The 24,046-nt window shown below is 41.8% G+C and overlaps 1 protein-coding gene across 19 annotated transcripts in view; it reads left to right on the forward strand.

Annotated features, from left to right (window-relative positions):
• The window catches only part of AAK1 (AP2 associated kinase 1), a 168,563-nt gene that overhangs the window by 59,742 nt on the left and 84,775 nt on the right, over nt 1-24,046 (forward strand). For all 19 annotated transcript variants that reach the window (XM_082356295.1, XM_082356298.1, XM_082356297.1 and 16 more), the window contains exon 3: nt 9,987-10,105. In XM_082356295.1, the coding sequence (XP_082212421.1) occupies nt 9,987-10,105 (119 nt within the window). The remainder of the gene's footprint in view (nt 1-9,986; nt 10,106-24,046) is intronic.

Here is a 24,046-nt window from a genome sequence, read left to right on the forward strand (position 1 = left end):
AGGCATGGAAACTTAGGATTCTATTTTAGTTCCAGTAAGAAAAGAGAAGTATATGAAGGAGCACCAGGGGTGGAAGAGAAGTGTGGATTCCAGAGAGGTTTAGGGGATAGAATTGTTAAGACTTGGGGAAATCAACTTGGGTGATGGTGAGAGTTGGGGTGGAGAGCAGATGGTGGACTGGTGCGCAAGTACTGGGTAAGGAGACACGACCTAGGGGTGGGTGCGTGACGGTGATGGGTAGTACAGTCAGATATCCTGAACCTCAGAGGAAAGGCTTTAGTGTGAAGTTAGGTTGGAATGCTCTGTGATTAACTATTGGGAGCTGAGAAAATGTCTCCCTGCTTCCCAGGATGAGGGCTCGTCTCCCTCATAACTAGGAGGGTCGAGGCAGATTAGGATGACCTGGATAAAGCAGATGTCTCTGGAGATCAGTTCTAATGAAACATAAAGAACTGAAAACTTTTATATCATGTACCTTTGATGTCAGTGCATGTCCCAGGAGAACAGAAGACACAGCTTACCCTGGCTGCTGAGCTCAAATCACCACAGTAGAAAACGCTCTTTCTGGAACAGGATGCTTTTTCCGGAACAGGATGCTGTTTCTGGAACAGAGCTAGTTAACCTGATCTTACTACAAAAGCACAAAGTGCAGAACATGAAGTACGCTTTGAAGCATGAAGTTAAAGTGGAATGTTCTGGAATTAGCACTTGGAACCTGAGAGACTGTCAGCCAAGCTTTGGCTTTGCCGAAATCCCAGTTCTCCTTTGGAGACTGTGGACCAGTAACACCCATCAAATGTTGGTGGAAATGATTCGAGCCGGAGCTTGCGTGTCTGTGGCGGAGGGTGACGAACACGGGCACGGATGCCGTGCCCTCTGGCTGACCCCAGCTGCTCTCTTGGTTTGCACACCACTTACTAGAAGATTGCTGGCACCCGTGGCTTGGGCTGGGGGTGGGGTTGAGACAGTTCACGCCCGAGAGGCTCTCTGCTTCTTCACATGAGGGATGAGGCAGCGTGGAGCGTGGGGGAGTTTGCTTTCTTTTCCTTCTCAACTGAAGAGGGTTTCATTTCCAGCTCAAGTGTTCTTTTTAAAAGACGGGGTCACAGGTGGAACAAGTACCACTCTGCGAGAGCACAGAGATTTCTGTGAAGATGTAGCTCGTGCGTGTTGCCCCAGGATGCTGTCCGGTTGGCTTAGTCTCAGACCACCCTCTGCTGTACTGAGCCACACGCTCAGGGTTTTTCTCTGTGGGGTGGGCTGCCTCTTCAAATAGTGTCCCTTCTACCCCATACTAGATTCTAACCTTCTGAAAAGCTGGCACTGTATATAGTGTGGTGTGGTTTGGTTTGGTGCGGTGTGGTGTGGGATTTTTTTTTTTTGGTTTCCTTAGAGTGCTAGGCAAGCACTTGAGGATCTTCTATGCAGTGGCCACTGTGCTGCATGACACAGGCCACAGTGAGTTAGTCATTGTCCTTGCCCTTGTGCAGTTTACAGGGCTCAGGGAAAGAAGGCATCAAACCAGGAATTACCTACCTAAGCATTTAATTATACTCCTGCTCCATTCCGAAGGAAGAGAGGAGGGCGCTGTGCGTAACGAGGATGGAACCTGATCGGAAGAGGGGTTGGGGGCCAGGGGCAGTCAGGGGAGGCTCGTCCAAGGAGGTAACACGGAGCCTGAAACTTGAGGGCTGACTCCTAGGAGCCGGTCAGGCCAAGAATGAGGTGACTAGGGCAAAGGGAGAGGCTTGCACAGCAATCTTTAGGTAGTGTGGAGCACAGGCAACCTCGAGGAAGAAAGAAGGCGATTGTGGCTGGAACAGAGTGAGCGGTGAGAGGCTGTGGTGAGAATGAGGTTGGAGAGAGAGAGCGATCGCATCCTGTCATGTGCCTCGCAGGCCGTGTCAGCATTTCGAGTTTCCTTCTAAGAGGAGCCAGAAGCCACTGAGGAGTTTCAAACAGGAGAATGATATTCAATTTCTGTTTTCATAAGATCACCCTGGCTTGTGATAATAGAGAAGAGAAAATGGCTCAGCGTGATCTGGGGATGTCAGTGAACAAAGGATATGGCCCTGCTGATGTCTCTCACCATTTCTCTCTACATTTACTAGACAGCCAACCCCATGGAAACAGTTCAGACAAGGTGGGCCCGGTGGCTCTGGGAAAGGCCCTCTTCTGGTCGGTCTCAGCTGACGACAGGCCAGGTCCAATGTGCTCTGGTTCTATGTGCAGTAATTCACAAGCCTCTGGCGTGTGGGAGCCAACTTGATTTCTTAAACTCTAACCTTTGTTCCAGGTAGGCAGGTGCCTTCTCTGGAAATGTCTATTATGATTATTATTTTTTTAAAGACTCATGCCAAAAGAGAATGGAGATGAACTGGAGATGTTCCCCAGTTGCTGCAGTCCTAGAAAGGAAGAGCCAACTGCCAGCTGTCCCGTGTTCAACCGGGGCTGTGGCCTTGATTGGGTTCCGTTGATGTTTCTGTGTCACTGCCAGAGTTTGCCAGTGTCTGACTCTGTGCCCACAGCTTCCAATGGAGAGAGAGGAAGTTGAGTACCTCAAGTCATCTCCCATCTGGGTGTTCTTCCTGCCTGGGGATGGGACTGCTTTGACATGTTCCCCAGAAGGAGCTGGCACATGGTGATTTTTAATTTGAGGCAAGTCAGGAGAGACTGACGTGAAAAAACAAACCCCAAGTCCCCACTGAAATCAGTGTTGACAAATGCTTCAAATTGACCTTTTCTCCTGCAGAATCTTTGCTGTGCTCCTTGCCATCTGTTCTAGAGTTTAGAACATTTTTGTTCCTTCTGAAACTTCTGGCCAAGTTGTCTTGAATAAATTGTGGATGGGTGTGTGTCAGCCTCTTCGTCGTCACTCCCCGTGGGGGCTGACAAACACTGCAGACAGTGCACTCAAGTTCTCCCTCTCACCGGGCCAGTGAGGGAGGCCAAGCTTTGGACAGGCCCCTTGGCTTTCACCATGTCTTCTCCCTAACCTTCCCTGGTAATGGAGGTGTCTTGTAGGGTCCGCTGCAGGGAGGGAGGGAGGGAGGGAGGGACGGACGGCAGCACAGGAGAGTGGACCAAGGTCAGGACCAGGAACTGGTATGCCTGTTTTTCAGTCCTGGCCTTGCCTCTAGGTGGCGGTACTAGGTAGGCCACTTGGGCTTTTCTTCGTGCTTCAGTTTCCCAGCTAGTCAAGTAGAGATTGTCGTACATGTCCTGCTACTTCACAAGGCTCTCATAAAGGTTGAGGCAGGGCTGTCTCATTCAGTCCAAGCCTGGAAATAGGTTTCCTTAACTTGCACAGGGGTGAAGCGCTTTTCTAAAGTTGTAGCTGGGATTTAAAAATTGGGAGATTTCTCCTAAAAATCTAGCTTCTCTTGGAAATCAAAAAACTTGGCAACCCTCAGCCCACGTTCCTCCATGGCAGCAACTGGCCTTCGCTGAGGAGCGGCTGCCCCGTGAGCTGGGCGTGCACTTTCTGGTTTGCACGGTCTCACCACTCCCCGTGATCGCCCATCATTAGACTCCCCCTGTACACTTTGTTATACCCGGACTGTTTCCCTCCCTTAGATGATCTGTCTGGCCCCTGTAGGTATTTGAGTTTATGCCCTTTATCTCAAGAAGATACGCCAGATTCAGAACTTTATGGTAAGTCAGATATCTATCACACAAATACAAAGAACTTTGGTGGGGAGGAGGTAAGGAGGGAAGCTATATTCATCACATACCACCTATGTGCTCGGTGCTTTGCCTGTCGTTTAATCCTCCCCAAAGCTAAGAGGTAGTTCTCAGCTGCCCTTGACAGGTGAGAGGACAGGGCCTCAGTGAGATCATGGCTTTCCTGAGCTGGGGTTTGAACCTCACCTGTTGGACTCTAAAGGAATACTCCACGGTCTCAGTGTAAAGTGGACATGGTGGCCCCGCCCCCCAGGCTGCCTGTGCACATTTGTGTCTGTGGTAGGCTGGTAAGTAAGGGCCGTCTGCGTGACTTCCAGTGCTGTAGTCCTTTCTTCTTTATAAAATACTTTGACATAGGGCTACAGAATATTCTTTGGGTTTTTTTCTCCTTTAAAGCAGAGTTTCCCCCCTTTTTTCTAGCATCTCTTTCAGAATGAATAATAAGCAGATAAAAGGAAGCTGTGTGCAGAGCCCTACTCTTAAGTGGAGCCACTTTCCCTCATGGGACCACTGCAGCACCTCCTGTAATCCTGTAGGTCTCTGAGGAAACCGTTCATTTAAATACCACTCATTTTGCCTTAATTTCTGCAGTTGAGGAAATGGAGACCAAAGAGATCCAGCAACTCGTCCAGTGTTGCCCTTTCTTTTACATCTCCTGGATACATCCCACTTTAACTGGGTTCTCGCTCTGATTCTTTAGTTAAGCTTCAGGAGGCTGTTTTATTCTAGTTTTCTCTTCCTCAAGTAATTCCAAGAGAAACTGCATTAAGTAAACAGCATTCATCAGGATAAACCTTATTTTGAAAGAGAAACACAGAATTTGTAAGGTGGAGAAGTGGAGGACACGAGCAGAGTGTGAAGTTTTCCTCACTTTACTTTCCTCTGGCTCTGGTTTGTCTGCTTTCATCTCACACAAGTGGAAGCCATTCCTAAAGGTGTAGATGGGGCTTATGATAGGAAATGAAGTTCCTTTTACCTGCAGGAAATAAGCAAGCAGCAGGTTTTAGTGCCCCGACTCTAGGCCCGATTTTTAAATATCCACCAAAAACCCCTTTGGCAGCAAATCCAGAAACCCTGTTTCAGCACCAGGATGGGCTTTGTCTCATGGTCTCATCATTCTCATTGTCTGCCCAGCTGTTTCCCATCTCCATGCATGTCACTGCTCAGATCATCAGTTTGGTGTTTTCCTTCTCTTCCCGATCACCTTCCCTCCCCATCCCTCACTCGTCCTTGCTAAGTGGAGTCACTGGTGTCTTGATTCATTCAGAACAGCCCCCAGGGCCTGGTACCAGCTCGCATGATTCCGTATTTGAGATTAAGCCAGGAGAGGTACTACACTTACTTCAAAAGCCCCATTGCCAGTGTTGAATATTCATGGCCAGGCTCCTTGAAGAGGTTGTGTTTAAAAGATTTCAGTCAAGATAATGATGTTGATGACCATGATCTCTTGCTGATGTCAGAGTTGAGATTTTAGAAATTATATAACCCCCTCCTCTGTGTATTACAAATTCTCACCTGCCTTTTTCTCCCAGGATAGAACTAGGCGTTTCTGTCATCTTTGCTTGAGAGGTAGAAGTCCAAGTTATCTCAGTAATTTCATTGGTGACTCCATGATCCTATGCTTACTAAAGCCTTTTATCAGGAAAGTGGGAAGCAGGTAATCCTAAGAGTTTAAACGATGAAGGATCTATTGGGAAATGCAAATTAAAACCACAATTAAATATCACTACACACTCACTAGAATGGCTAAAATAAGAAGACCAATAATACCAAGTGTTGATGATAAAACGGGGTCTGTATCCCTACGCGGCAGTAATTACCTTGAGTTGTACGGTAGCTGTTCCTTTCCATGGGCCATGTGCTTGGATTTGCCACAGTCTCCACCAGTCTCTGCAGCCTTTTCTATTCCTGTAGTAACATTAAGAGGAGAGTTAATTCATTTTTGAGGCCTCATTATGTGTCAGGCACTACTCTAGGGCGCGAAGATACAGAGGGGAACCAAGCAGACAAAATCTCTAAATTCACAGTGAGTGGTAAGTCCCCATCCACATCATCAAAAATTAGAGGGAGAAAGTTAGACCAAGAGTGCTATGTATTTTAGGGAAAGTGGGAGAAAGCATGTTTCTTTGTGGAAGTAAAAAATATTTCTTTTTTTAAAAAATTTATTTATTTTTGGCTGCGTTGGGTCTTCATTGCTGTGCGCGGGCTTTCTCTAGCTGCGGCGAGTGGGGTGGTGCACGGGCTTCTCATTGCGGTGTCTTCTCTTGTTGCGGAGCACGGGCTCTAGGCGTGTGGGCTTCAGTAGTTGTGGTGCGCGGGCTCAGTAGTTGTGGCGCATGGGCTTAGTTGCTCCGCGGCATGTGAGATCTTCCCGGAGCAGGGCTCGAACCCGTGTCCCCTGCATTGGCAGGTGGATTCTTAACCACTGCACCACCAGGAAAGCCCAAAAAATATTTCTGTATTTAAAGTTAATAGGTAAAAGTGTGTCTGTGTCAAAATTATCCTGCCTCTTTCACTTACCTCACATAATGGATCAGATCCTTTTTCCCTTTATGATTCAATAAATTCATGAATTTTCCCACAAATGGATTTCAGTGGAATCATGGAGATTATCTTAGTTTCAAACAATGCCAGTAGGCAGCGAGATTGGCACAGGCTCCTGTGGGCAGACTGGCACAGGCTCTGCTGAATGTTAGCTTTTATTAACCTCTGTCCAACCTCTCCCCAGCTCAGCTTTAGATTTTTACATTTAATCAAGATCTAGGGATGCAACTCAACCTAAGGTAAGCACCTCTCTTGAAGTCTTATAGCTGCCTTCTGTAATCCCTGCACCCTCTTTAGCTGCGGCTGAGAATCTTATTACCCTGATCTGTGTGGTGGATGTGGGCCTGTGGTGAAGTGTCTCGAGTCGTGCTCTCTGCCCTCTACCTTAAATTCACACTCCGTTTGTTCAACTACACGGTGAAAGTGGTTAACATCTTTAAAGGGACAAATCCTTTCAGGCTTCGATTTTTGATCTCATGATCAAGAAGCCCTGATTTAAATGCTTCTCACCTGCAAATAAGCCCTTTTCTAGGCATAGATGCCTAAAACGTGGTTCTGTCTATGTGAGGCATAGTGGTTCATTGCATTGCCTTTAGATTTATGTTGGTCATAGGCTTTGAGGATCTGGGCTGGCTCTTCTCAACCAGTTGTGCTTGACTGGATCATGTGGTAGGCCTCTGACCTGTTTCTTCAGTCCTGTCTGGAAAGGTCATCTTGCTACCTGGCAAAGAAAGCTGACTGCTCCCATCTGGTGGCAGTTATCTCAAGTTGCCGCATCACCAACCTGCTTCTAAAGACTTGCCTCATTCTTTAGTGGTGCCATGCATCACAGAACTGCAGGAACTAGTCATTCCCAACTTTTGTTCTGCAAGACTGTCAGGTGTGTCCTTATTATCTAAATGAGTGTTGCATAGTTTTCACTAAGATAAGTGAAGTGGAAAGAACATTTTTTAGATAATCAGGACAGTGAAACTGGTCCAGGTTCTGCCCATAACTAGCCATGGGATCCTAAGCCTCATTTGTTTCCTCCCCCCATAAAGCAAAATGCTTGGACTGAGGCTCTCTAGAAACACTACTGGTGCAAAGTCTGTAGTTCTGTGCTTTTTTTTTTAATTCAAAATATCTGTAAAATGAAAACCCACTTGTATTATTCACAAAACAATTATGACTATACATAGAAATTTTATATTGTCATTTTCCCCACTTTTATTTTATTTTTTTTCATCTTCCCCAATTTTAATTGCTAAGACACATCATGAATTTAATGGCTTTTGGGGGGGAAAAAGGAAGACAAATACTACTGCATTAAATATACATATTTATTACAAGAAAATTCTGATATCCTAAAAATTAAAATGTAAAAAATATGCATCTTAGAATTGCGGAGATTTTTTTTGCATGTGTAATTAGACCTCTACTTGTCAATGCATGCTAGGATTTTAAAAATCTTCAATAGTCAATACTCAAAATTGTAGAATTAAATTGACAGTTGAGCAGTATGAGTGGACTTTAAAGTATCATAAGAAAATGGAAAATGTTATTGAGGTACAAAGCTTAGAGACATGACAGCTGAAATGAAAGATTGTATGGGAAACTTTAGTGTTTATCTGAGTACTGAAGAGCACAATGACAGGAAATATACAAACATGCAGTCTCTGATAAATCATTATCAAAATGCACTTTTGGAACATTTGAGCCCATTAAACAATTTTTTTTTAACACAGAATTATGTGTGTATTTTATGAAAACGTGCAACAGTGCTTTATGATTAAAGCTCTCTTTGGTTGCATGGTAGAGAATCTGACTCAAGTTTCATTTGAAAAAGAACAGTTATTTTAAAGATACAACAGGAAATACCTTGAACATCAACAGGCAGGTACTGGAGGGCCGCTGGGTCTCAGAGGATTTAGAGTGGAATGGTTGGGACCCAAGTCTTATATCTCAGGTCTGAGGTCTCTATAATCACTGCTAATTACCTTGTATCAATTTTGCGCGTGGCTGCTTGCCCCAGTACTATGCCATGACCTCAGCTCAAGTTCCTGTACTGCTGACTTCTCTCTGTGTTCAGCTCCATCCAATTAGACATAACCTCCGTGCAAAGAATAGCCTAGCAATTTTTTTCCACTATGCAGGGTCAGTGCGCAGGATAGTTCAAGCTGAATTATGCAGGTGTGTGAGCAGGCAGATGGACTGTGTCTGATATAACTGCTGCTTATCCCAAAGCCTTCAACTTTGATAGCTTTACTGCACCTTATCTACCCAAACCCCTCTTAACAGTGGCACTGAATGCCTCATACAGTGTTTGGGGAGTGAGGTCGAGGTTAGGAGCTCTAAGAATTTGTGGAACGCTAAGGCGTAACCAATTTAGAGCACTGAAGAATTTCTGTTGGGGTTATAGTAACTTCTTCTAATGAATTATGAACTGTCTTTTAGAGAAGGGTTAGTGCAGACATTAAAAACTCTGCCCGGGGGGCTTCCCTGGTGGCGCAGTGGTTGAGAATCTGCCTGCCAATGCAGGGAACATGGGTTTGAGCCCTGGTCTGGGAAGATTCCACATGCCGCGGAGCGGCTGGGCCTGTGCACCACAACTACTGAGCCTGCGCATCTGGAGCCTGTGCTCCACAGCAAGAGGGGCCGCGACAGTGAGAGGCCCGCGCACCGTGATGAGGAGTGGCCCCCGCTCGCCACAACTAGAGAAAGCCCTCGCACAGAAACGAAGACCCAACACAACCAAAAATAAATAAATAAATAAATAAATTACAAAAAAAACACACCTCTTCCAGTAATCGTCATACTTGCCTGGTGTCTGCTGTGTAGAATAGTACTTTCCTATGTCTGTGTCTTCTCAACAGCCCATGAGGTAGGGAGGGCAGGAGGAATCCTCAGAGTGCATTGTTGATTTGAGTTGGGGGATGGGGTGAGGAAGGATGAGAAAAAAGGAAGAGAAGGAGATTCTTGAAATTAATTGCCAGCTATTCATAGAGCAATTATTGAAATAATTTCCGAGCCTCTCTGTTTAAGTGTTGGACTTATGTTTTTTTAAAGAAGTCTTTGGTTGACTCTAATCTCTTTGAGCCTCTGTTTTCTTCAGCTAGTAATTGTTGTCTTAAAGGGAAAAAATATCACCCAGCCTCACAGGATTGTGGTATGAATTAAACAAGAGCTCAGAGTGCCTAGGATAGCAGTTGGAATGTAGTTGGTTCTTTTTTTTCATCCGTTCATTCATCTGTTTATCTGTAGTTTCTTTGGAAGATAATTACTGTTCTTCCTTTTTTTTCTTTTTTCTTTTAGATAGATGTTTAGGAACAATTTTTCTTTCTTTTTTCTTTTTACTTAAATGACCTCATATCCTCTTTTTTTTGAATTTTATTTATTTATTTTTTATACAGCAGGTTCTTATTAGTTATCTGTTTTATATGTATTAGTGTATACATGTCAATCCCAATCTCCCAATTCATCCCATCACCACCTCCCCCGCCCATTTCCCCCCGGTGTCCATACATTTGTTCTCTACCTGTGCCTCTATTTCTGCCTTGCAAACTGGAGGAACAATTTTTCTGACTCGCTACCCAATCCCACATGTGATACCTTTGAGTCCCCAGAATCTTAAGAATGCTTTCTATGCCAGGTCAGCCCTAGGCCTAGCTGATGATGACATCAGTACCACTAACAGTGACATCAAACTATAGCCACCGTGGTCATTTGATTGACTTTTTAAACATGACTCAAAAGAGCTTGTATGTGTGTTTCTCTCACAGGTGGATTTGCTATCGTGTTTCTGGTGAGGACAAGCAATGGGATGAAATGTGCCTTGAAACGCATGTTTGTCAACAATGAGCATGATCTCCAGGTGTGCAAGAGAGAAATACAGATAATGGTAAGGTTGCCCCTCAGACTTGGGACTGCTTGTTTAAAAGGGGGAGAGGGACTGTCCCCTCTCATAAGAAAGCCAATGGGGGCTTCTTCCCTTCCCTGAGATGGCAGAGAGGCCTTGCACAAAATGGGAGGGAACAGCCATGGGGTGTAGGGCGCTGCTCCTGCCTTGGTCACTCTTAGTTAGAGAGTTGAAGAGAAAGGAGCATAGTGAGAGAACCGACCAATTTTCAGGTCAGAGAAATAGTTTGAGGCACTGGGGAAAATTTACTTAACAACTTGGTTCCCAGAATTAACTATGGAGATCCTGGCTTCCCAACGAACCTCCTCTTTCCATCTTATCATCTATCAGCTACCAGTCCTAGTTTTCAACCCTCTCAAGCCCTTCAGCATTCCGTGAACATATCCTTCCACACCTTTATATTTCATACACGTAGTTCTTTTCCCCGGAATGCTTTTCCCTTTTTTTTTTTTTTTTTTTTTGCCTAGAAACTGCTTACTCATACATACTCTATGATCCCATTTATAAAAGTCTAAGAACAAGCAAAAGTGATCTGTGGTAATAGAGATCAGAAAGTGGGCGTCTGGGTGTGGAAAATTCACTAGAAAGGGGTATGTGGGAACTTCCTAGGCCATGGAAATTGTTCTGTATCTTGTTTTGGGTAGTGGTTATGGCTACACCATTGTCTGAACTCAGTTGGACACCTTAAGATCTGTGCATTTTATTATATATTAATTATATCTCACATCTTAAAAACTTAATAAGTTTTCAAGATCTAGGTTCATATTGTGTTTAAAGAAAGAGACCCTATCTGTTAGATATATGATGAAATATTTGTGGATGAAATAATATAATTTCTTGAAATTAAACGAGTGGATTTAGAAGAGAAACAAGATTGGTGATGAGTTGATTACTGTACAAGCAGGGTGATGGGTATATGGGAGTTGGTTGGAGTTGTCTCTTTCACTTCTGTTAGACATTATACATTTAAGAAATTTCGATAGTCTTTTTGTTTCCCCAGTACTTTTATTTATGCCAATTATATTGCTTACCTTGTTATTTTATAAGTAATGCTGCCTTTAGAAAGTGAGTTATTTAAAATCAGAAACTTTGTATTCCAGTGCACTGCCTGACATAGAGTAAATACTTAAACTTTGGATGAAATGAATGTATGAATAACGGTCATAGCAGATGCAGATGTTCACCTAGAGGTGATGACTCCTTTGTGCCCTACATTTTAATACTCTTGTTTTTTTAAAATTTTATTTTATTTATTTATACAGTAGGTTCTTATTAGTTATCTGTTTTATACATATTAGCATATATATATGTCAATCCCAATCTCCCAATTCATCCCCCTCCCCACCCCCGCTTTCCCAGTGCTCTTGCTAAGAGCAGGGAGAGGCCCAAAAAATGGTGAGGGTGGCATTGTAGGGATTCCACCAGGCTTTGCTTGCCCTGGTGGGGTTGCCCTTTCAGTGGCTACTTAGAGTAACAAGTTGTACAACTCAGGATTTTAGAGAGCCTGGTACTATGTAGATTCCAGAAGGCTGCAACTATTTGGGAAGGAATAAGTTGGTAGAAATAAGTGTTGCTGTCATCATTGCAAAACAGACAAAAAACCCCCAAGGCTTATATGCATACAGTCAGGGCCACGTGGAACTGTCTGCAAGGCACCAGCGTCCTCCCTCTCCCCTGCCGCTCCGCTCCAAACAGCTGTGCTCACTGTATTTCCCTTCCTCCACCCAGTGTTTTCCGGATGCTATTCCTCCTCCTCCTCCCACCTTGCCTCTTCCTTGCTCAGCTCTCACACTCCATTTGCTGTCTTTGCTTCCGCTCTTTCCTCTGCCTGGAATGCCTTTCTCATTCATTTTCTGGTGTTAGAAGAGTAATCCCACTCTTTAACTTTCTCCCACTCATTCAGAAACGTGTTTGAAGGGCTTTCTTTGTGCTGGGCAGGTGCTGGAGTAAAGGAACTAAGAAGACGCGGGCCCCTTTGGAGCTCACAAATTAATGGACCTGATTAGGAATTAAATTACATGATTCAAGTTCTGGCCCAGCCATGTATTAGCTGCGAGAGTTTTGTTTTTTAGTTTGTTTTTTCAAAACTTAAATACCCAAATAGTTGAACTAAGCTTATTACAAAAAACATCAAGCAATTCCCTGAGGGGGCCTCCTATGCCATTGCAAGGTCCCAGAGGCCACCACTTTTAGTGGATTCATTTGATACATTTCTAAATAGCAGACTGATATTGCGAATTCTTTTTTCCCCCTCCATTTTAGGCGTTACATACTATGGAAAGTAAAAAGTTAAGTCTCTTTCATCCCCTGCATGCCCTTCACTGTAAATACTTGCATTATTCTCATCTCCCATTCTGCCACAATAGCAGTCAGTTTGGCAATATGTTAGTTATATTAGTATTAGTTTTTACATTATTATGTAAGAAAACGTTATTTTTGCTAAATCTTCTAAGTGGACTCTGATTACTAGTCCTTTCTTACATAATTCTCTTTTCACTGGAATTAATAATCGTCTTGTTTTCTAGGTTTTTAAAATCTTAGTTTTCTGTGTACTTTTGTGCAACTTAATTTCAAACTCTCCCCAAGTTGTTTAAATCATTTAAAAAATACTTTTGAACAGAGTTAGTATTCTGTCTGTTTTATCTTCTTGAAGAAATCTCTCTCGGTCTTCAGACTTGATGGAATATAGGTTGGTTGCTCTCTAGGGCTCATTTACGTCTTATCGTGGGATTTTCTAGCTATTCTCTTTGCTTCTCTTTCTCGTTAGATTTGTTGACTCCTCTTTTTGCTCTTCTTTCTCCTTTTTGTGGAACTTATCCTCCAGGAGCTTCCTGATGTGTGGTAGGTAAATTTTTGAGAACTTGCAGGTCTGGAAATGTCTTCATTTTACACTCACACACGTGATAGTTTGCATATAAAATTCTGGATTGGAAATCATTTCATTAGATACGTGAAAGCATTGCTGTACTGTATTTTAGCTTTCATTGCTGAGCTTTGGGAAGTCTGAAGTCATTCTAATACCTGGTCCTTTGGCTGCAACCCATTTTTTCTCCCCAGAAATTTATAAATTCTTCTTTGTTTACAGTGTTATGAAATTTGTTGATGATATACCTTGGTGTGTGCATTTTTTATTTATTTTAGTTGTTTGGTGGTCTCATTTAATCTAGAAACTCATATCCTTATGTGGGGGGAATTTTAGTTTGTCTCATTTGATGATTTCCTTTTCTGTCTTCCTTCACTATCAGTATTTGGATGTTAGTTATCCTGAACTTATATTCTAATTTTTTGTTTTCTTCCTTTTTTTTTTCATGTCTTTGTCTTTTCCCTCTACATTCCAGCAGATTTTCTCAGCTTTATATTCAACCATCCTGTTGAATTTTTATATATCAGGTTAATTTCTAAGACCTTCTTGTTGGTTTTGTTTTGTTTTGTTTTGTTTTGGATTTTGAGGAAATCCAGTTTATTCGTTTTTCCTTTTGTGAATTGTGTTTTTGGTGTCGTTTCTAAGAACTCTTTGCCTAGCTCTCCATTCCAAAGATTTTCTCTTATTTTTTTTTCTATAAGTTTTACATTTTGCATTTAAGTCTGTGACCCATTTTGAGTTAACTTTATATAAGGCATGAGACTTAGGCTGAAGAACATTTTGTTTCTTGTGGGTGTCCATTTGTTGAAAAGGCTATCTTTCCTCCATTGAATATTTTTGTCAAAAATCAGTTGGGCCTATTTGTGACGGTTGATCTCCAGACCTTTCTCTATTCTCTGTTCTGTCCCATCAATCTATGTGTCTGTCCCTCTACCAACACCACACAGCCTTGATTACTGTAGCTTTATAATGTCTTGAAATCAGACTGATTCCTCCTACTTCTTTTTTTCCCAAAATTATTTTTTTAACTATTCTAGTTCTTTTGTCTTTTCATATAAATTTTAGAATAATCTTATCTATATCTACAGAATGTCTTGCTATAATTTTGGTAGGAATTTCATTAAACTGTTATATCAGTTTGGGGAGAAATGGCCTCTTTTCTCTGTTTAGTCTTCCAGTAAATGAACATGGCACCTCTCTCCATTTATTTACATCTTTGATTTCTTTCGTCAGCACTGTGTAGTTTTCAGCATATGGGCCTTGTACATGTTCTTAGATTTATACCTAAGTTTTTGTTTTTGTTTTGAGTGACTATAAATGGTATTGGGTAATTAATTTTGGTGCCCATATTTTTATTGCTGGGATGTAGAAAATCAATTGATTTTTCTGTGTTTATTTTGTATCTTATAACCTTGCTGACCTTGTTTACTAGTTCTGGGAATTTTTTTCTCGATTCTTTAGGATGTTCTATATAGACCACCATGTCATCTGCAAATAGAAGCAGTTTTATTTTTTCCTTTCTGATCTGTTTCCCTTTAACTTCCTTCTCTAACGTGATTGCACTTCTCTCTCACTTATTTATTTATTCAGTCATTTATTTATATCAATATGGACTTATGCATATTAATTTTGTCCTTTTTTTTTTTCCCTTTAACCTATTTGCTATCTTTGGTTCATACTGGGTAATTCCTATTGTTTTATCTTTCAGTTCACTGGTTCTTTCCTTTGTCCCTTCTATTCTGCTGATGAGCCCATCCATTGTACTTTTTACTTCCGTTATTGTATTTTCAGTTCAAAAATTTCCATTTGGTTCTTCTTTAGGTTTTCTGGGTTTTTGATGACACTTCCTGTTTCTTTGCTGAGGCTTTCTATTTGTTAATTTATTTCAAGCATTGCCATAATTGCTGGTTTAAGCATTTTTTGTCACAACTGCTTTAAAATCATAGCTGGATGATTCTGTCTTTTCGATCATCTTCATTTTGGCATCTATCGATTGCTGGTTTTTTTTTTTTTTTTTTTTTTTTGATTGCTGGGTTTTTTTTCCACGTAGTTTGAGTTCTTCCTAGTTCTTGGTCTGACGAACTATATAAACACTTTCATATTGTGTTATAGATTCTGGATCTTATGTAAACCTTCTGTTTTAACTGGTTTCTGCTCTGGCAGGGGATTGACGGGTTTGGGGAGTGCCCTCTTGTTACTACTAGGTGGGGATAGAAGTTCAGGTTTCCATGGGGCCTCTGTTTTTACCCCAGAAGGTGAAAGTTCACCTTCTCATTATTACTGGATTGGGGTGAAAATTCCAGTTTCCCGTTAGGCTTCCACTGATCCTTCCCTGGCTGGGAAGTAGGAGTGCCTTGCTACTGCTCCCCACGTGGCTTCAGTTGACACCATGGTGGTGGGAGTTGGCCTTGTTACCACTTGGTGGTTGTGGAAGTCTTGACTCTCCACTTGACCTCCTCTCACGGCACCTCAGAGATGAAGGTCTTGACTCCCTACTCAGCCCTCTCTGACATTCCCCACCCTGAAGGGTAGGTTGGAGTGATTTGTTGCAGACTCATGAGAATGGAAGTCTAGGCTCTCCACTTGGCCTTTGCTGCCATGACTGGGGCGGAGCTGCAGGTTTTTTCTGTGGTTTTTTGGCTGGAATAGAGCAGTTAGTTTCTGTGGGTTCTGTCTTACTGGCTTGCCCCTTTTCTGGGTCTGACTGGAGAGAGCAGGCTTTCATTGGGCTTTTTTGTGTTTTTGTCTGCACCCATTGGTGTTTTCAGTTTGCTGGCTTCTTCAGTTTTCGGTCTGGGAAACATGAGGCAAAAAGAAAACCCAGACAGCCCACCACCATGTTGTTCCTTTGGTCCCAAAGTTCCTAGCCAGTCTGCCGTCTTCTCCTCACCTTTCAGATACTCATTATTATGTCTGTTTTATATATAACGTACAAGGTATTCAGGTGTACTTAGCAGGAGGAATAGGGAAAAGTACATCTACTTCATCTTCCCAGAAGCAGAAGCTTTCTGTTTATGCCTTTTAAAAAATAAACACTTTACATCATTTAGTAAGGCTTTTGAAGGAAGCAGAGATAGATGCATGTATTCAACTTACTTTTTAAAAACAATTTGCTACTATTTTTAATCAAAAGTCCCTGTGCAATGTTTTTAAACCGTGCTAGGCTCAGACTTCTGTCAAATAGAGGCCATAACCCCAGCTCTACCTCTCAGAGTTTGTAGGAGTTATGTGTGTATAATACATATTATTTGAATTTGCTTGACAAAACATTGGCAGGATGAGAGAGAGAAAGAGGAAAGGCAGAAGGGAAGAAGGGGAAGAAAGAGGGAGGGTTCCCTATAGGGGATGAGGACTGGAGTTGAAAATACTTGTCTACTATGTTTTGCTTTTTGAATGTTAATATGTTACTTATTTTTTTAATTAAATTTTAAGCTGTTTTATAGTCACTTAGATGAGTGAGCAGGGATCCAAAGAGACTTCTGGTTGAGTAAGAACAAGCCATGTCCTATCAACATCATGTCCTCTCTTGGGCAGGTTTTTGGATAGGGAGCTCAGGGGAGTGCCATAGATCCAGTGACTGTGGACTGTAGATCCAGTGACTGTGGACTGTAGATCCAGTGACTGTGGACTGTATCATTTGGGTAAGGTCACTCACCAGAGATCTGTGAGCAAGATGGAGAGTCTAGGCTGGATGCTAGGTGTAATTGCTACTGTTTATAATGGCTTCTGGTCAATGATTTGCTATTAATTTGAAGGGAACTTTCTAAGAAAAAAGCACTGCAGCTTACTGTTAACTTTATGTTATTTTACATTTAATAAACAACTTGGTTAAAGAAATAGAAGACACATTTACCTCTTATGTGCCTAATATAAAGTTGGAAGATATAACAACTGCATTGGATGATAGAATCAGGATCCAAAATGATCCTTAAAATTAGAGCAATGGACTGATTCTAATGAGATGAAATAGCAAGGTAAGGTCATATGCTTGGATTTTTATTTTCTTCTAATCAACTTTACAAGCACAGTTCTGGGAAGGTAGAGATTAAAAGCAGCACAAGTAGAAAAAGACTTAAGCATTTTAGTGGTCAGTTAACTTGATATGAGTGTGTAGTATGATGTGGCTGCCAAAAGAAAAAAGAATGTAATTTTTACCTGAATTAATAGAAGGTGATATTGCTGGTCTACTCTGCAGGAGTCAGACCAGGCCTGGAGTATTTCATTCATTTCCTGGGGCCATTCTTACAAAAAGGACATCGACAGAGGAAAGCGTTTAAACGTGGGAGCAGCCAAAATGGTGGTGTGACTAAAAACCATGTCAAAGAAAGTGGGTCTGTTTAACCCAGAGAAGAAAAAACGTAGAGTCTAAATAATAATATTTCAATTGTTTGGAAAGTGAAAAAATAGACTAGGCTTATTTTTTTCTGAAGAGGGCAGTCTAGAATCAGGAGGTGGAAGTTTTTAGCTGGATGTAAAGGAGATCAACAGGAAGGGCTGGCTGCAGATGGGCTGAGGGCCCAAGGAAACGACATTAATCTAAGCAAACTTCTTGTCAAAAGGCCATAGCAGGGACTCATGCATGGGCTGCCTGGCTGCTCTAGATCAGTGCTACTCAAAGGATCTTGTTTTCTTTTCCTTTTTCCCCCTTGTGTGTTTGTTTATGTTATTTTTCCCCCCAGCTTGTCATACTACTTTTCTTCATAAATTGAGATGATTCATCCTTTTAAATATAAATATAATTTAAACATAATTCAGTGATTTTTTTATTCACAAGGTCATTCACCCATCATCGTTTATCAAATTCCAGAATATTTCTTTCATCACCCCAAAATGAAACCTCACACCCATTAGCAGTCACTCCCCCTTCTCCCTTGCCCCAGTCCCTGGCAACCATTAATCTGCTTTCTGTTGCCTATTCTGGACATTTCTTATAAATGGGCTCATACAGTAAGCTCTTGTGTCTGACATCTTTCACTTAGCATAATATTTTCAAGGTTTATCCATGTTGTAGCATGTATGAGTACTTATTCCTTTTCATGGCTGCATAATGTTCCATTGTCTGGATATACCGCATTTTGTTTATCCTGATGGACATTTGGGGTTTTTTTTTTTTTCACTCTTTGGCTATTATGAATAATGCTGTTATGGACGTCTGTGTACAAGCTTTTGTGAACATAATGTTTCATTTCTCTTGGGTATATACTTAGGGGTGAAATTGCAAGGTAAGATGGTAACTCTACTTTTTGAGAAAATGCCAAAGTATTTTCTGTAGAAGCTGCACTATTTACATTCCTACCAGCAGTGTATGAAGGTTCCAATCTCTGTATACTTGCTGATGTTTTTTATTGTTTCTTTTTTTGATTATAGCCATTCCAGTGGTTATGAAGTGATAATCTCATTATGATTTTGATTTGCATTTTCCTGGTGATTAATGCTGTTGAGCATCTTTCCATGTGCTTATCATATGCTCTTTGGAAAAATGTCTATTCTGATCCTTTGCCAATTTTTATATTGGGTTGTCTTTTTATTGTTGAGTTTTAAGAGTTCTTTATATAGACTGGACACTGGATTCTGTTTTTTTGGCCATGCCACGTGGCTTATGGGATTTTGGTTCCCCGACCAGGGATCGAACCTGTGCCCCCTGCAGTGGAAGCACAGAATCCTAACCACTGGACCTCCAGGGAATTCCCATGGATACTGGATTCTTATCAGATGTATGATTTGCAGATCATTCTTTGCATTTTCTTTTCACTTTCTTGATAGTGTCCTTTGAAGCACAAAAGTTTTTAATTTTGATGAAGCGAAGTTTATCTATTTTTTCTTTGACTGCTTGTGCTTTAGGCGTCAAATCTAAGAACCATTGCCTAATCCAACATCATGAAGATTTGCATATGTATTTTCTTTGAGTTTTTAGATTTGTGGTCCATTTTTGTTACTGAACTCAAGTTCAGCTGCTCACTGCTCAAAAGCCAATAATCAAGAGGCAAGTGTCAATAGAAAGGGAAGGTGCTTTAATCAGAAAAAGCCAGCAATCTGGGGAGAACGTGGACTCATGTCCCGAGACCAACTCCGAAGATTCTGCTCAGCCATGACAGTTTTTTTTTTTTTTTGGCTGCGTTGGGTCTTCGTTGCTAAGCACGGACTTTCTCTTGTTGCAGTGAGCAGAGGCTACTCTTCATTGCGGTGCGTGGGCTTCTCATTGCAGTGGCTTCTCTTGTTGCGGATCATGGGCTCTAGGCACGTGGGCTTCAGTAGTTGCAGCACGCAGGCTCAGTAGTTGTGGCTCGCGGGCTCTAGAGCACAGGCTCAGAAGTTGTGGCACGTGGGCTTAGTTGCTCCGCAGCATGTGGGATCTTCCCGGACCAGGGCTCGAACCCGTGTCCCCTGCATTGGCAGGCGGATTCTTAACCACTGCACCACCAGGGAAGTCCCCATGAGGGTTTTTAAAGAGAAAATGGTGAGGGGAAGAATCTCAGTGAATCATCAAGGCAGGAGGTTGGGTTCTGCATCATTCTCCATTGCATGCAGGCTGGCTGACTCTCTCTTCAGATGTTATCTTGCCTGTATGATCTGCCTGCAGGATTGCTAAGGGGACTGTTGGGGGTAAAGAGCTGGTCATTCTTTACTTAATTCTTCATTCTTACTTCTTTTTATCTAGGAAAAGAATCAACAGGTTAATTAGGTTCTTTCAAGGTTGGAGGGGAACAGAAATGGGCAAACAGGAAAGGGGCAAAAGAGCTGCTTTCAAATCCCCACTGTCTAACATCATTCCATTTCTATGGGATTGGGGGTGAAGGTCTATCTTCTGTAACTTCTTCATGCTGACATAGGGTGCCGTATTCTCAGAGTGGAAGATGTCAACATGGGTCTGTAGCATCTCTTTGCTGACAATTTTAGTTGGCCGCTTACATATTACAGGCAGAACAAGCTACAGTTATTTTGATGCCCACAGAGATATAGATTATTATGAGCAGTAATGTTAATCCCATTCTCTTTGAGCCCAGTTCTCGGAGGTGTGCTAGCCACAGATTCAGTACTGCTCAAGATGGCACAGCTTATGTCATGGCTACAGTCTGGTTATCATGCAGTTAGCTTTGTTCCTCTGGTGGCAGTTGTAGTATCTGTAAACAACTCAGGAATGTGCATCAGACACTGACTCCGTGACTCTGTTGTCCTAATCATTAACTGCTCAGTTTTGTACTTGGTGGGCCCTACAGGGTTCTGCTCGGTTCCATTTTGAGTTAATTTTGGTATGTGTTGTGAGGTAGGAATCCAACTTCATTCTTTTGCATATAGATATCCAGTTGTCCCAGCACCATTTTTTGAAAAGACTCTTCTCTTCCTCATTGAATTGTCTTGGCACCCTTGTCAAAAATCAATTGGCTATAAATGTATAGGTGCTACACTAAAGGTCTTGTGCCAGAACGTAAGTCAATGAACTACTTCCCTCATAGGTAAAGTCTCACTAGGAAAAGGAGAAAGTCATCTTAGTGAACTGATTGATTTATATCCTGGAGTAAGCTCCTTATCTCCTTGTGGACTGGCTTCTACCTAGAAAATGTTTGTGGAACACATTTTGAGTAGCACTCCTCTAGATCTTTGGTACTTTAAGTGCCACTGCCCAGGAGCACCCCAGGCTCTATCCCAGAGCTACTAGATTAGATCTGTTTTTAAACAGAATCCCCAGGTGATTCAATGCTTATTAAAGTTTGAGCAACATGCCTCTAGAATCAGACTCTAAATGACTTTAAAGATCTATTCAGTAAGTAGAGGATTAATTAATGAGTAAGACTTGGAAAAGGGAGAATAAATGTGATTGTAGGCAGGATTATATCTGGGACTTATGTAACAGAAACCCATAAGGGCCCCAGATACGTTGCCTTCGGTAGAAATCCAGGGCCAGTCCAGATCTCAAAGCGTTTCTCTTCACTACTGCACTGGACTTGATATCGTTTTTGTTTGCTTGTGAATTATAAAGAGTTACAAAGGAAATGTAGACTTATAAAGGAGAGTTACAAAGGAAATTTAGAGTTACAAAGGAAATTTTCCTAAAATTTAGGAAATTTTAGAGAAGGCGGGTGGGGCATAGTAAGGCCGAAGACTTTTACAAAGCAACTTTGGGAGAGAGAAACTAATTCCAGGCCTTAGAACTGCTTTCCTTCATCCTTAAGTTAATAAGAAGCTGAACTTGGGTTAAAAGTGTCTGTGGAACCATAGTGTGATTCTAGAAGTTGGCAGCAATAGTGCCGAGTCATAAACTCAGAAACCATCGACTATTCGGAGGGTCAAAACAGGTAAATAGACCTCTTTGGAAGCTTACTGTATGCAAATGCAGGCACTGTCAGCATCAGGAATTTGCAGGGATTTGTCATGCGGACGTTCCAAGGAAGGGTGACCTGAGCAAAAGATACATAAGGAAATCAGTTACATACTATACTCATTTTACTATTTTAAGGTGAGTGACATTACTGATGTGCTACTTAGAACGCTATCTTCTTTTTTTTCTTGAACATAAATATAAAGGCTTTTATAGATGTACTTAGGAATTGAGTCCTCTGCTTTCTTAAAAGGCTTTAAGATTCTTAGGTAGGAATTTCCTGCTGCAGGAATTTTGAAGCTCGGGATAGAATACTGTTCTGTGCTACAAGCACCATTAATTAGGACCACAGATAAACTTGAAATGTGTGGTCATCTATAGGATCTGGGTAGAAGGCCTCATTTTCAAATGGTACTATTTGTATGTGTTTGTGAAAAAAGTTTTTCATCACTTCAAGCATTTAGCTCTGAAAGTTAATAAGCTAACTACAAACACTTTAAATATCTCTTCAGTAAAGCAGGTCTTCTAATAACATGTTTATCCATGTGGTTTAATGTTAATTTTAAAATAAAGTTTAAAATGACAATACAAGTCTTTAGACTTATCACTGCTTCCATGATTTAATGTAATATAAACTGATCTAATCCATAGTTTAACTGAACATTCCCCACTCCCCTGAAAATCAGAGTTTGACTTATACTCATCATGTAGACTTTTATCTCAATTCTCCAAATAATACTTGTAGCCGAGGGCATCAGAGCATCTTCCTTGTATCCTGCCTTTTCCTGAGTAAACCGGTAGTAACTGAGGTGCCTCCATGCAGGTTCCATCCCAGACCTCTACGTCCATTCATTCTGTTCTGTAAGCCTGGGGCTGGTCTTTTAACTAAAGCCAGGGAAAGCTTGGACATCCTTTGGCATGTTGCTGCTGAGAAGTGCTGTCACACTGCCCATGAATGTGAGTCTATCTCAGCTTGTAGTAAGATTTTCTCTTGACCTTTTCTACATTTCACAGCCATTCAAACAGATCTTCTCTATCAGTTCTAAACCAGTGACATCCTAAAATCAGAGACGTCGCTGTGTCATCAAGTTGTTAAAAGTAAAATGCCATCATCTCCCTCCAAAGAGGCGGTCTTTTCTGCTTGGACATATCTCAGGATCTCTGCAGAAGACACAATGAACAGGAATTTGGGCGTGGACTGATCAGCCAGCATCTTGGCAGAGTGTTCTAGGATGCCATCTGCAGATGTTAATTATCCAGTTTGGGTCCTCTAATAGCTCTTGACCTCCTCTTGGCTCTATCAGTTGCTTCTTATTTTCCTTCCAGATTCTTATTATTCCTCTTGGGATGAGACAAACTCAGAGGCAACATTGCTGATTTCTTTTTCAAACAGCTAAATGTAGAAACATTAGTCTTTCATTCCTTCTTGTGGACATTTGGAGGACATGATCTGCTGCTGCATTTTGTTTCAAAGAAATTCTCTCCACTTCTTCCTACTTCTAGGACTGTGTAAATGGAAACAAATTCTAGAAGAGCTGATAAGACTGAAAAGCAGAAGGATAGTCCTCTAAAACATGAGCCCTGAAATCACTTTCTGTTTAGAGAAACTTGAATTCTAGAGGCTGCTTTTCTGCCTCATCATCTCCCTTGTCTATTATCCAAAACAGTTGCTCTAAGCCTTTTATTTCTCTCATCAAGCTTCTTTCTCATTCCCTAACAGTTTGAAGATGATCTTGTACTCTACCAAAAACAGAACAGTAGATCTGAACTTCCTCAAATTCCCTTTTTTTTTCCCCAGCCTTAAACCAATATGCATGCCCATCCTTATTTCCTTCCTGCTTGCCAGGAAAGAAATGTCTCTGAAAGATCAGTTCCTTTAACAGTGCTCCTAATCCCTTCCCTTTTCTACCTGCAGGACTTTGTTTGCTCGGTTATCCTCATCCTCTCCTGTATCTTAAAGCACCTTTTTGTCCTGGCTCCTTTCACTCTCCAGTGCTCAATCCTCTCCCATCCTAAAAATTCTTTCCCTCAGTTCAGTGCTGCTCCTCTTTTTAAGCTCAAAATGTCCCGAAAGAATCACCTGTAGCCACTGGCTCTATGTATTCTACTCCCATTCTTCGCAAGTCCAGCTCCGTTCTTACTTCACTTTATTCCTTTTACCAAGCTGTTCTTGCCTAGATCTCCAGAGACTTCCCAGTCGCCAGTAGAAGCAATCACGTCTTTACCTTTGGTCTACCTTTCTGAGGCAATAGTCATTCTTAATCCTTCACTCAGAGGAAAGTTCTAAGGAATTTTAACTTGGATGCTCAGAGTTCAGGTGTGTTGGTTTGATACTGTGAGGCTTCCTCTTGTTTGGGTATGTACTTTCAGATTAAAAGAGACCGTATCACTTTGAACAGCTGAAGCTCCAGTTATTGTGGTGGTGGTTCAAGTTGCCACATTTGTATGCTGACTCTTACAGAACCAGGTTTCCCACCTCCTTCCTCCCATTTCTTTTATTAAACAAAGTAAAACAATTTATTAAAACTAGTTAAAAAATAAAACCTTGGGACTCCCCTGGTGACGCAGTGGTTGAGAATCCACCTGCCAATGCAGGGGACACGGGTTCAAGCCCTGGTCCGGGAAGATCCCACATGCCGCGGAGCAACTAAGCCCACGAGCCACAACTACTGAGCCTGCGTGCCACAACTACTGAGCCAGTGCTCTAGAGCCCGTGAGCCAAAACAACTGAACCCGTGTGCCA

Source organism: Balaenoptera borealis (assembly GCF_965194805.1).
Source record: "Balaenoptera borealis genome assembly, chromosome: 15".
In the NCBI taxonomy this organism is placed as follows: domain Eukaryota; kingdom Metazoa; phylum Chordata; class Mammalia; order Artiodactyla; family Balaenopteridae; genus Balaenoptera; species Balaenoptera borealis.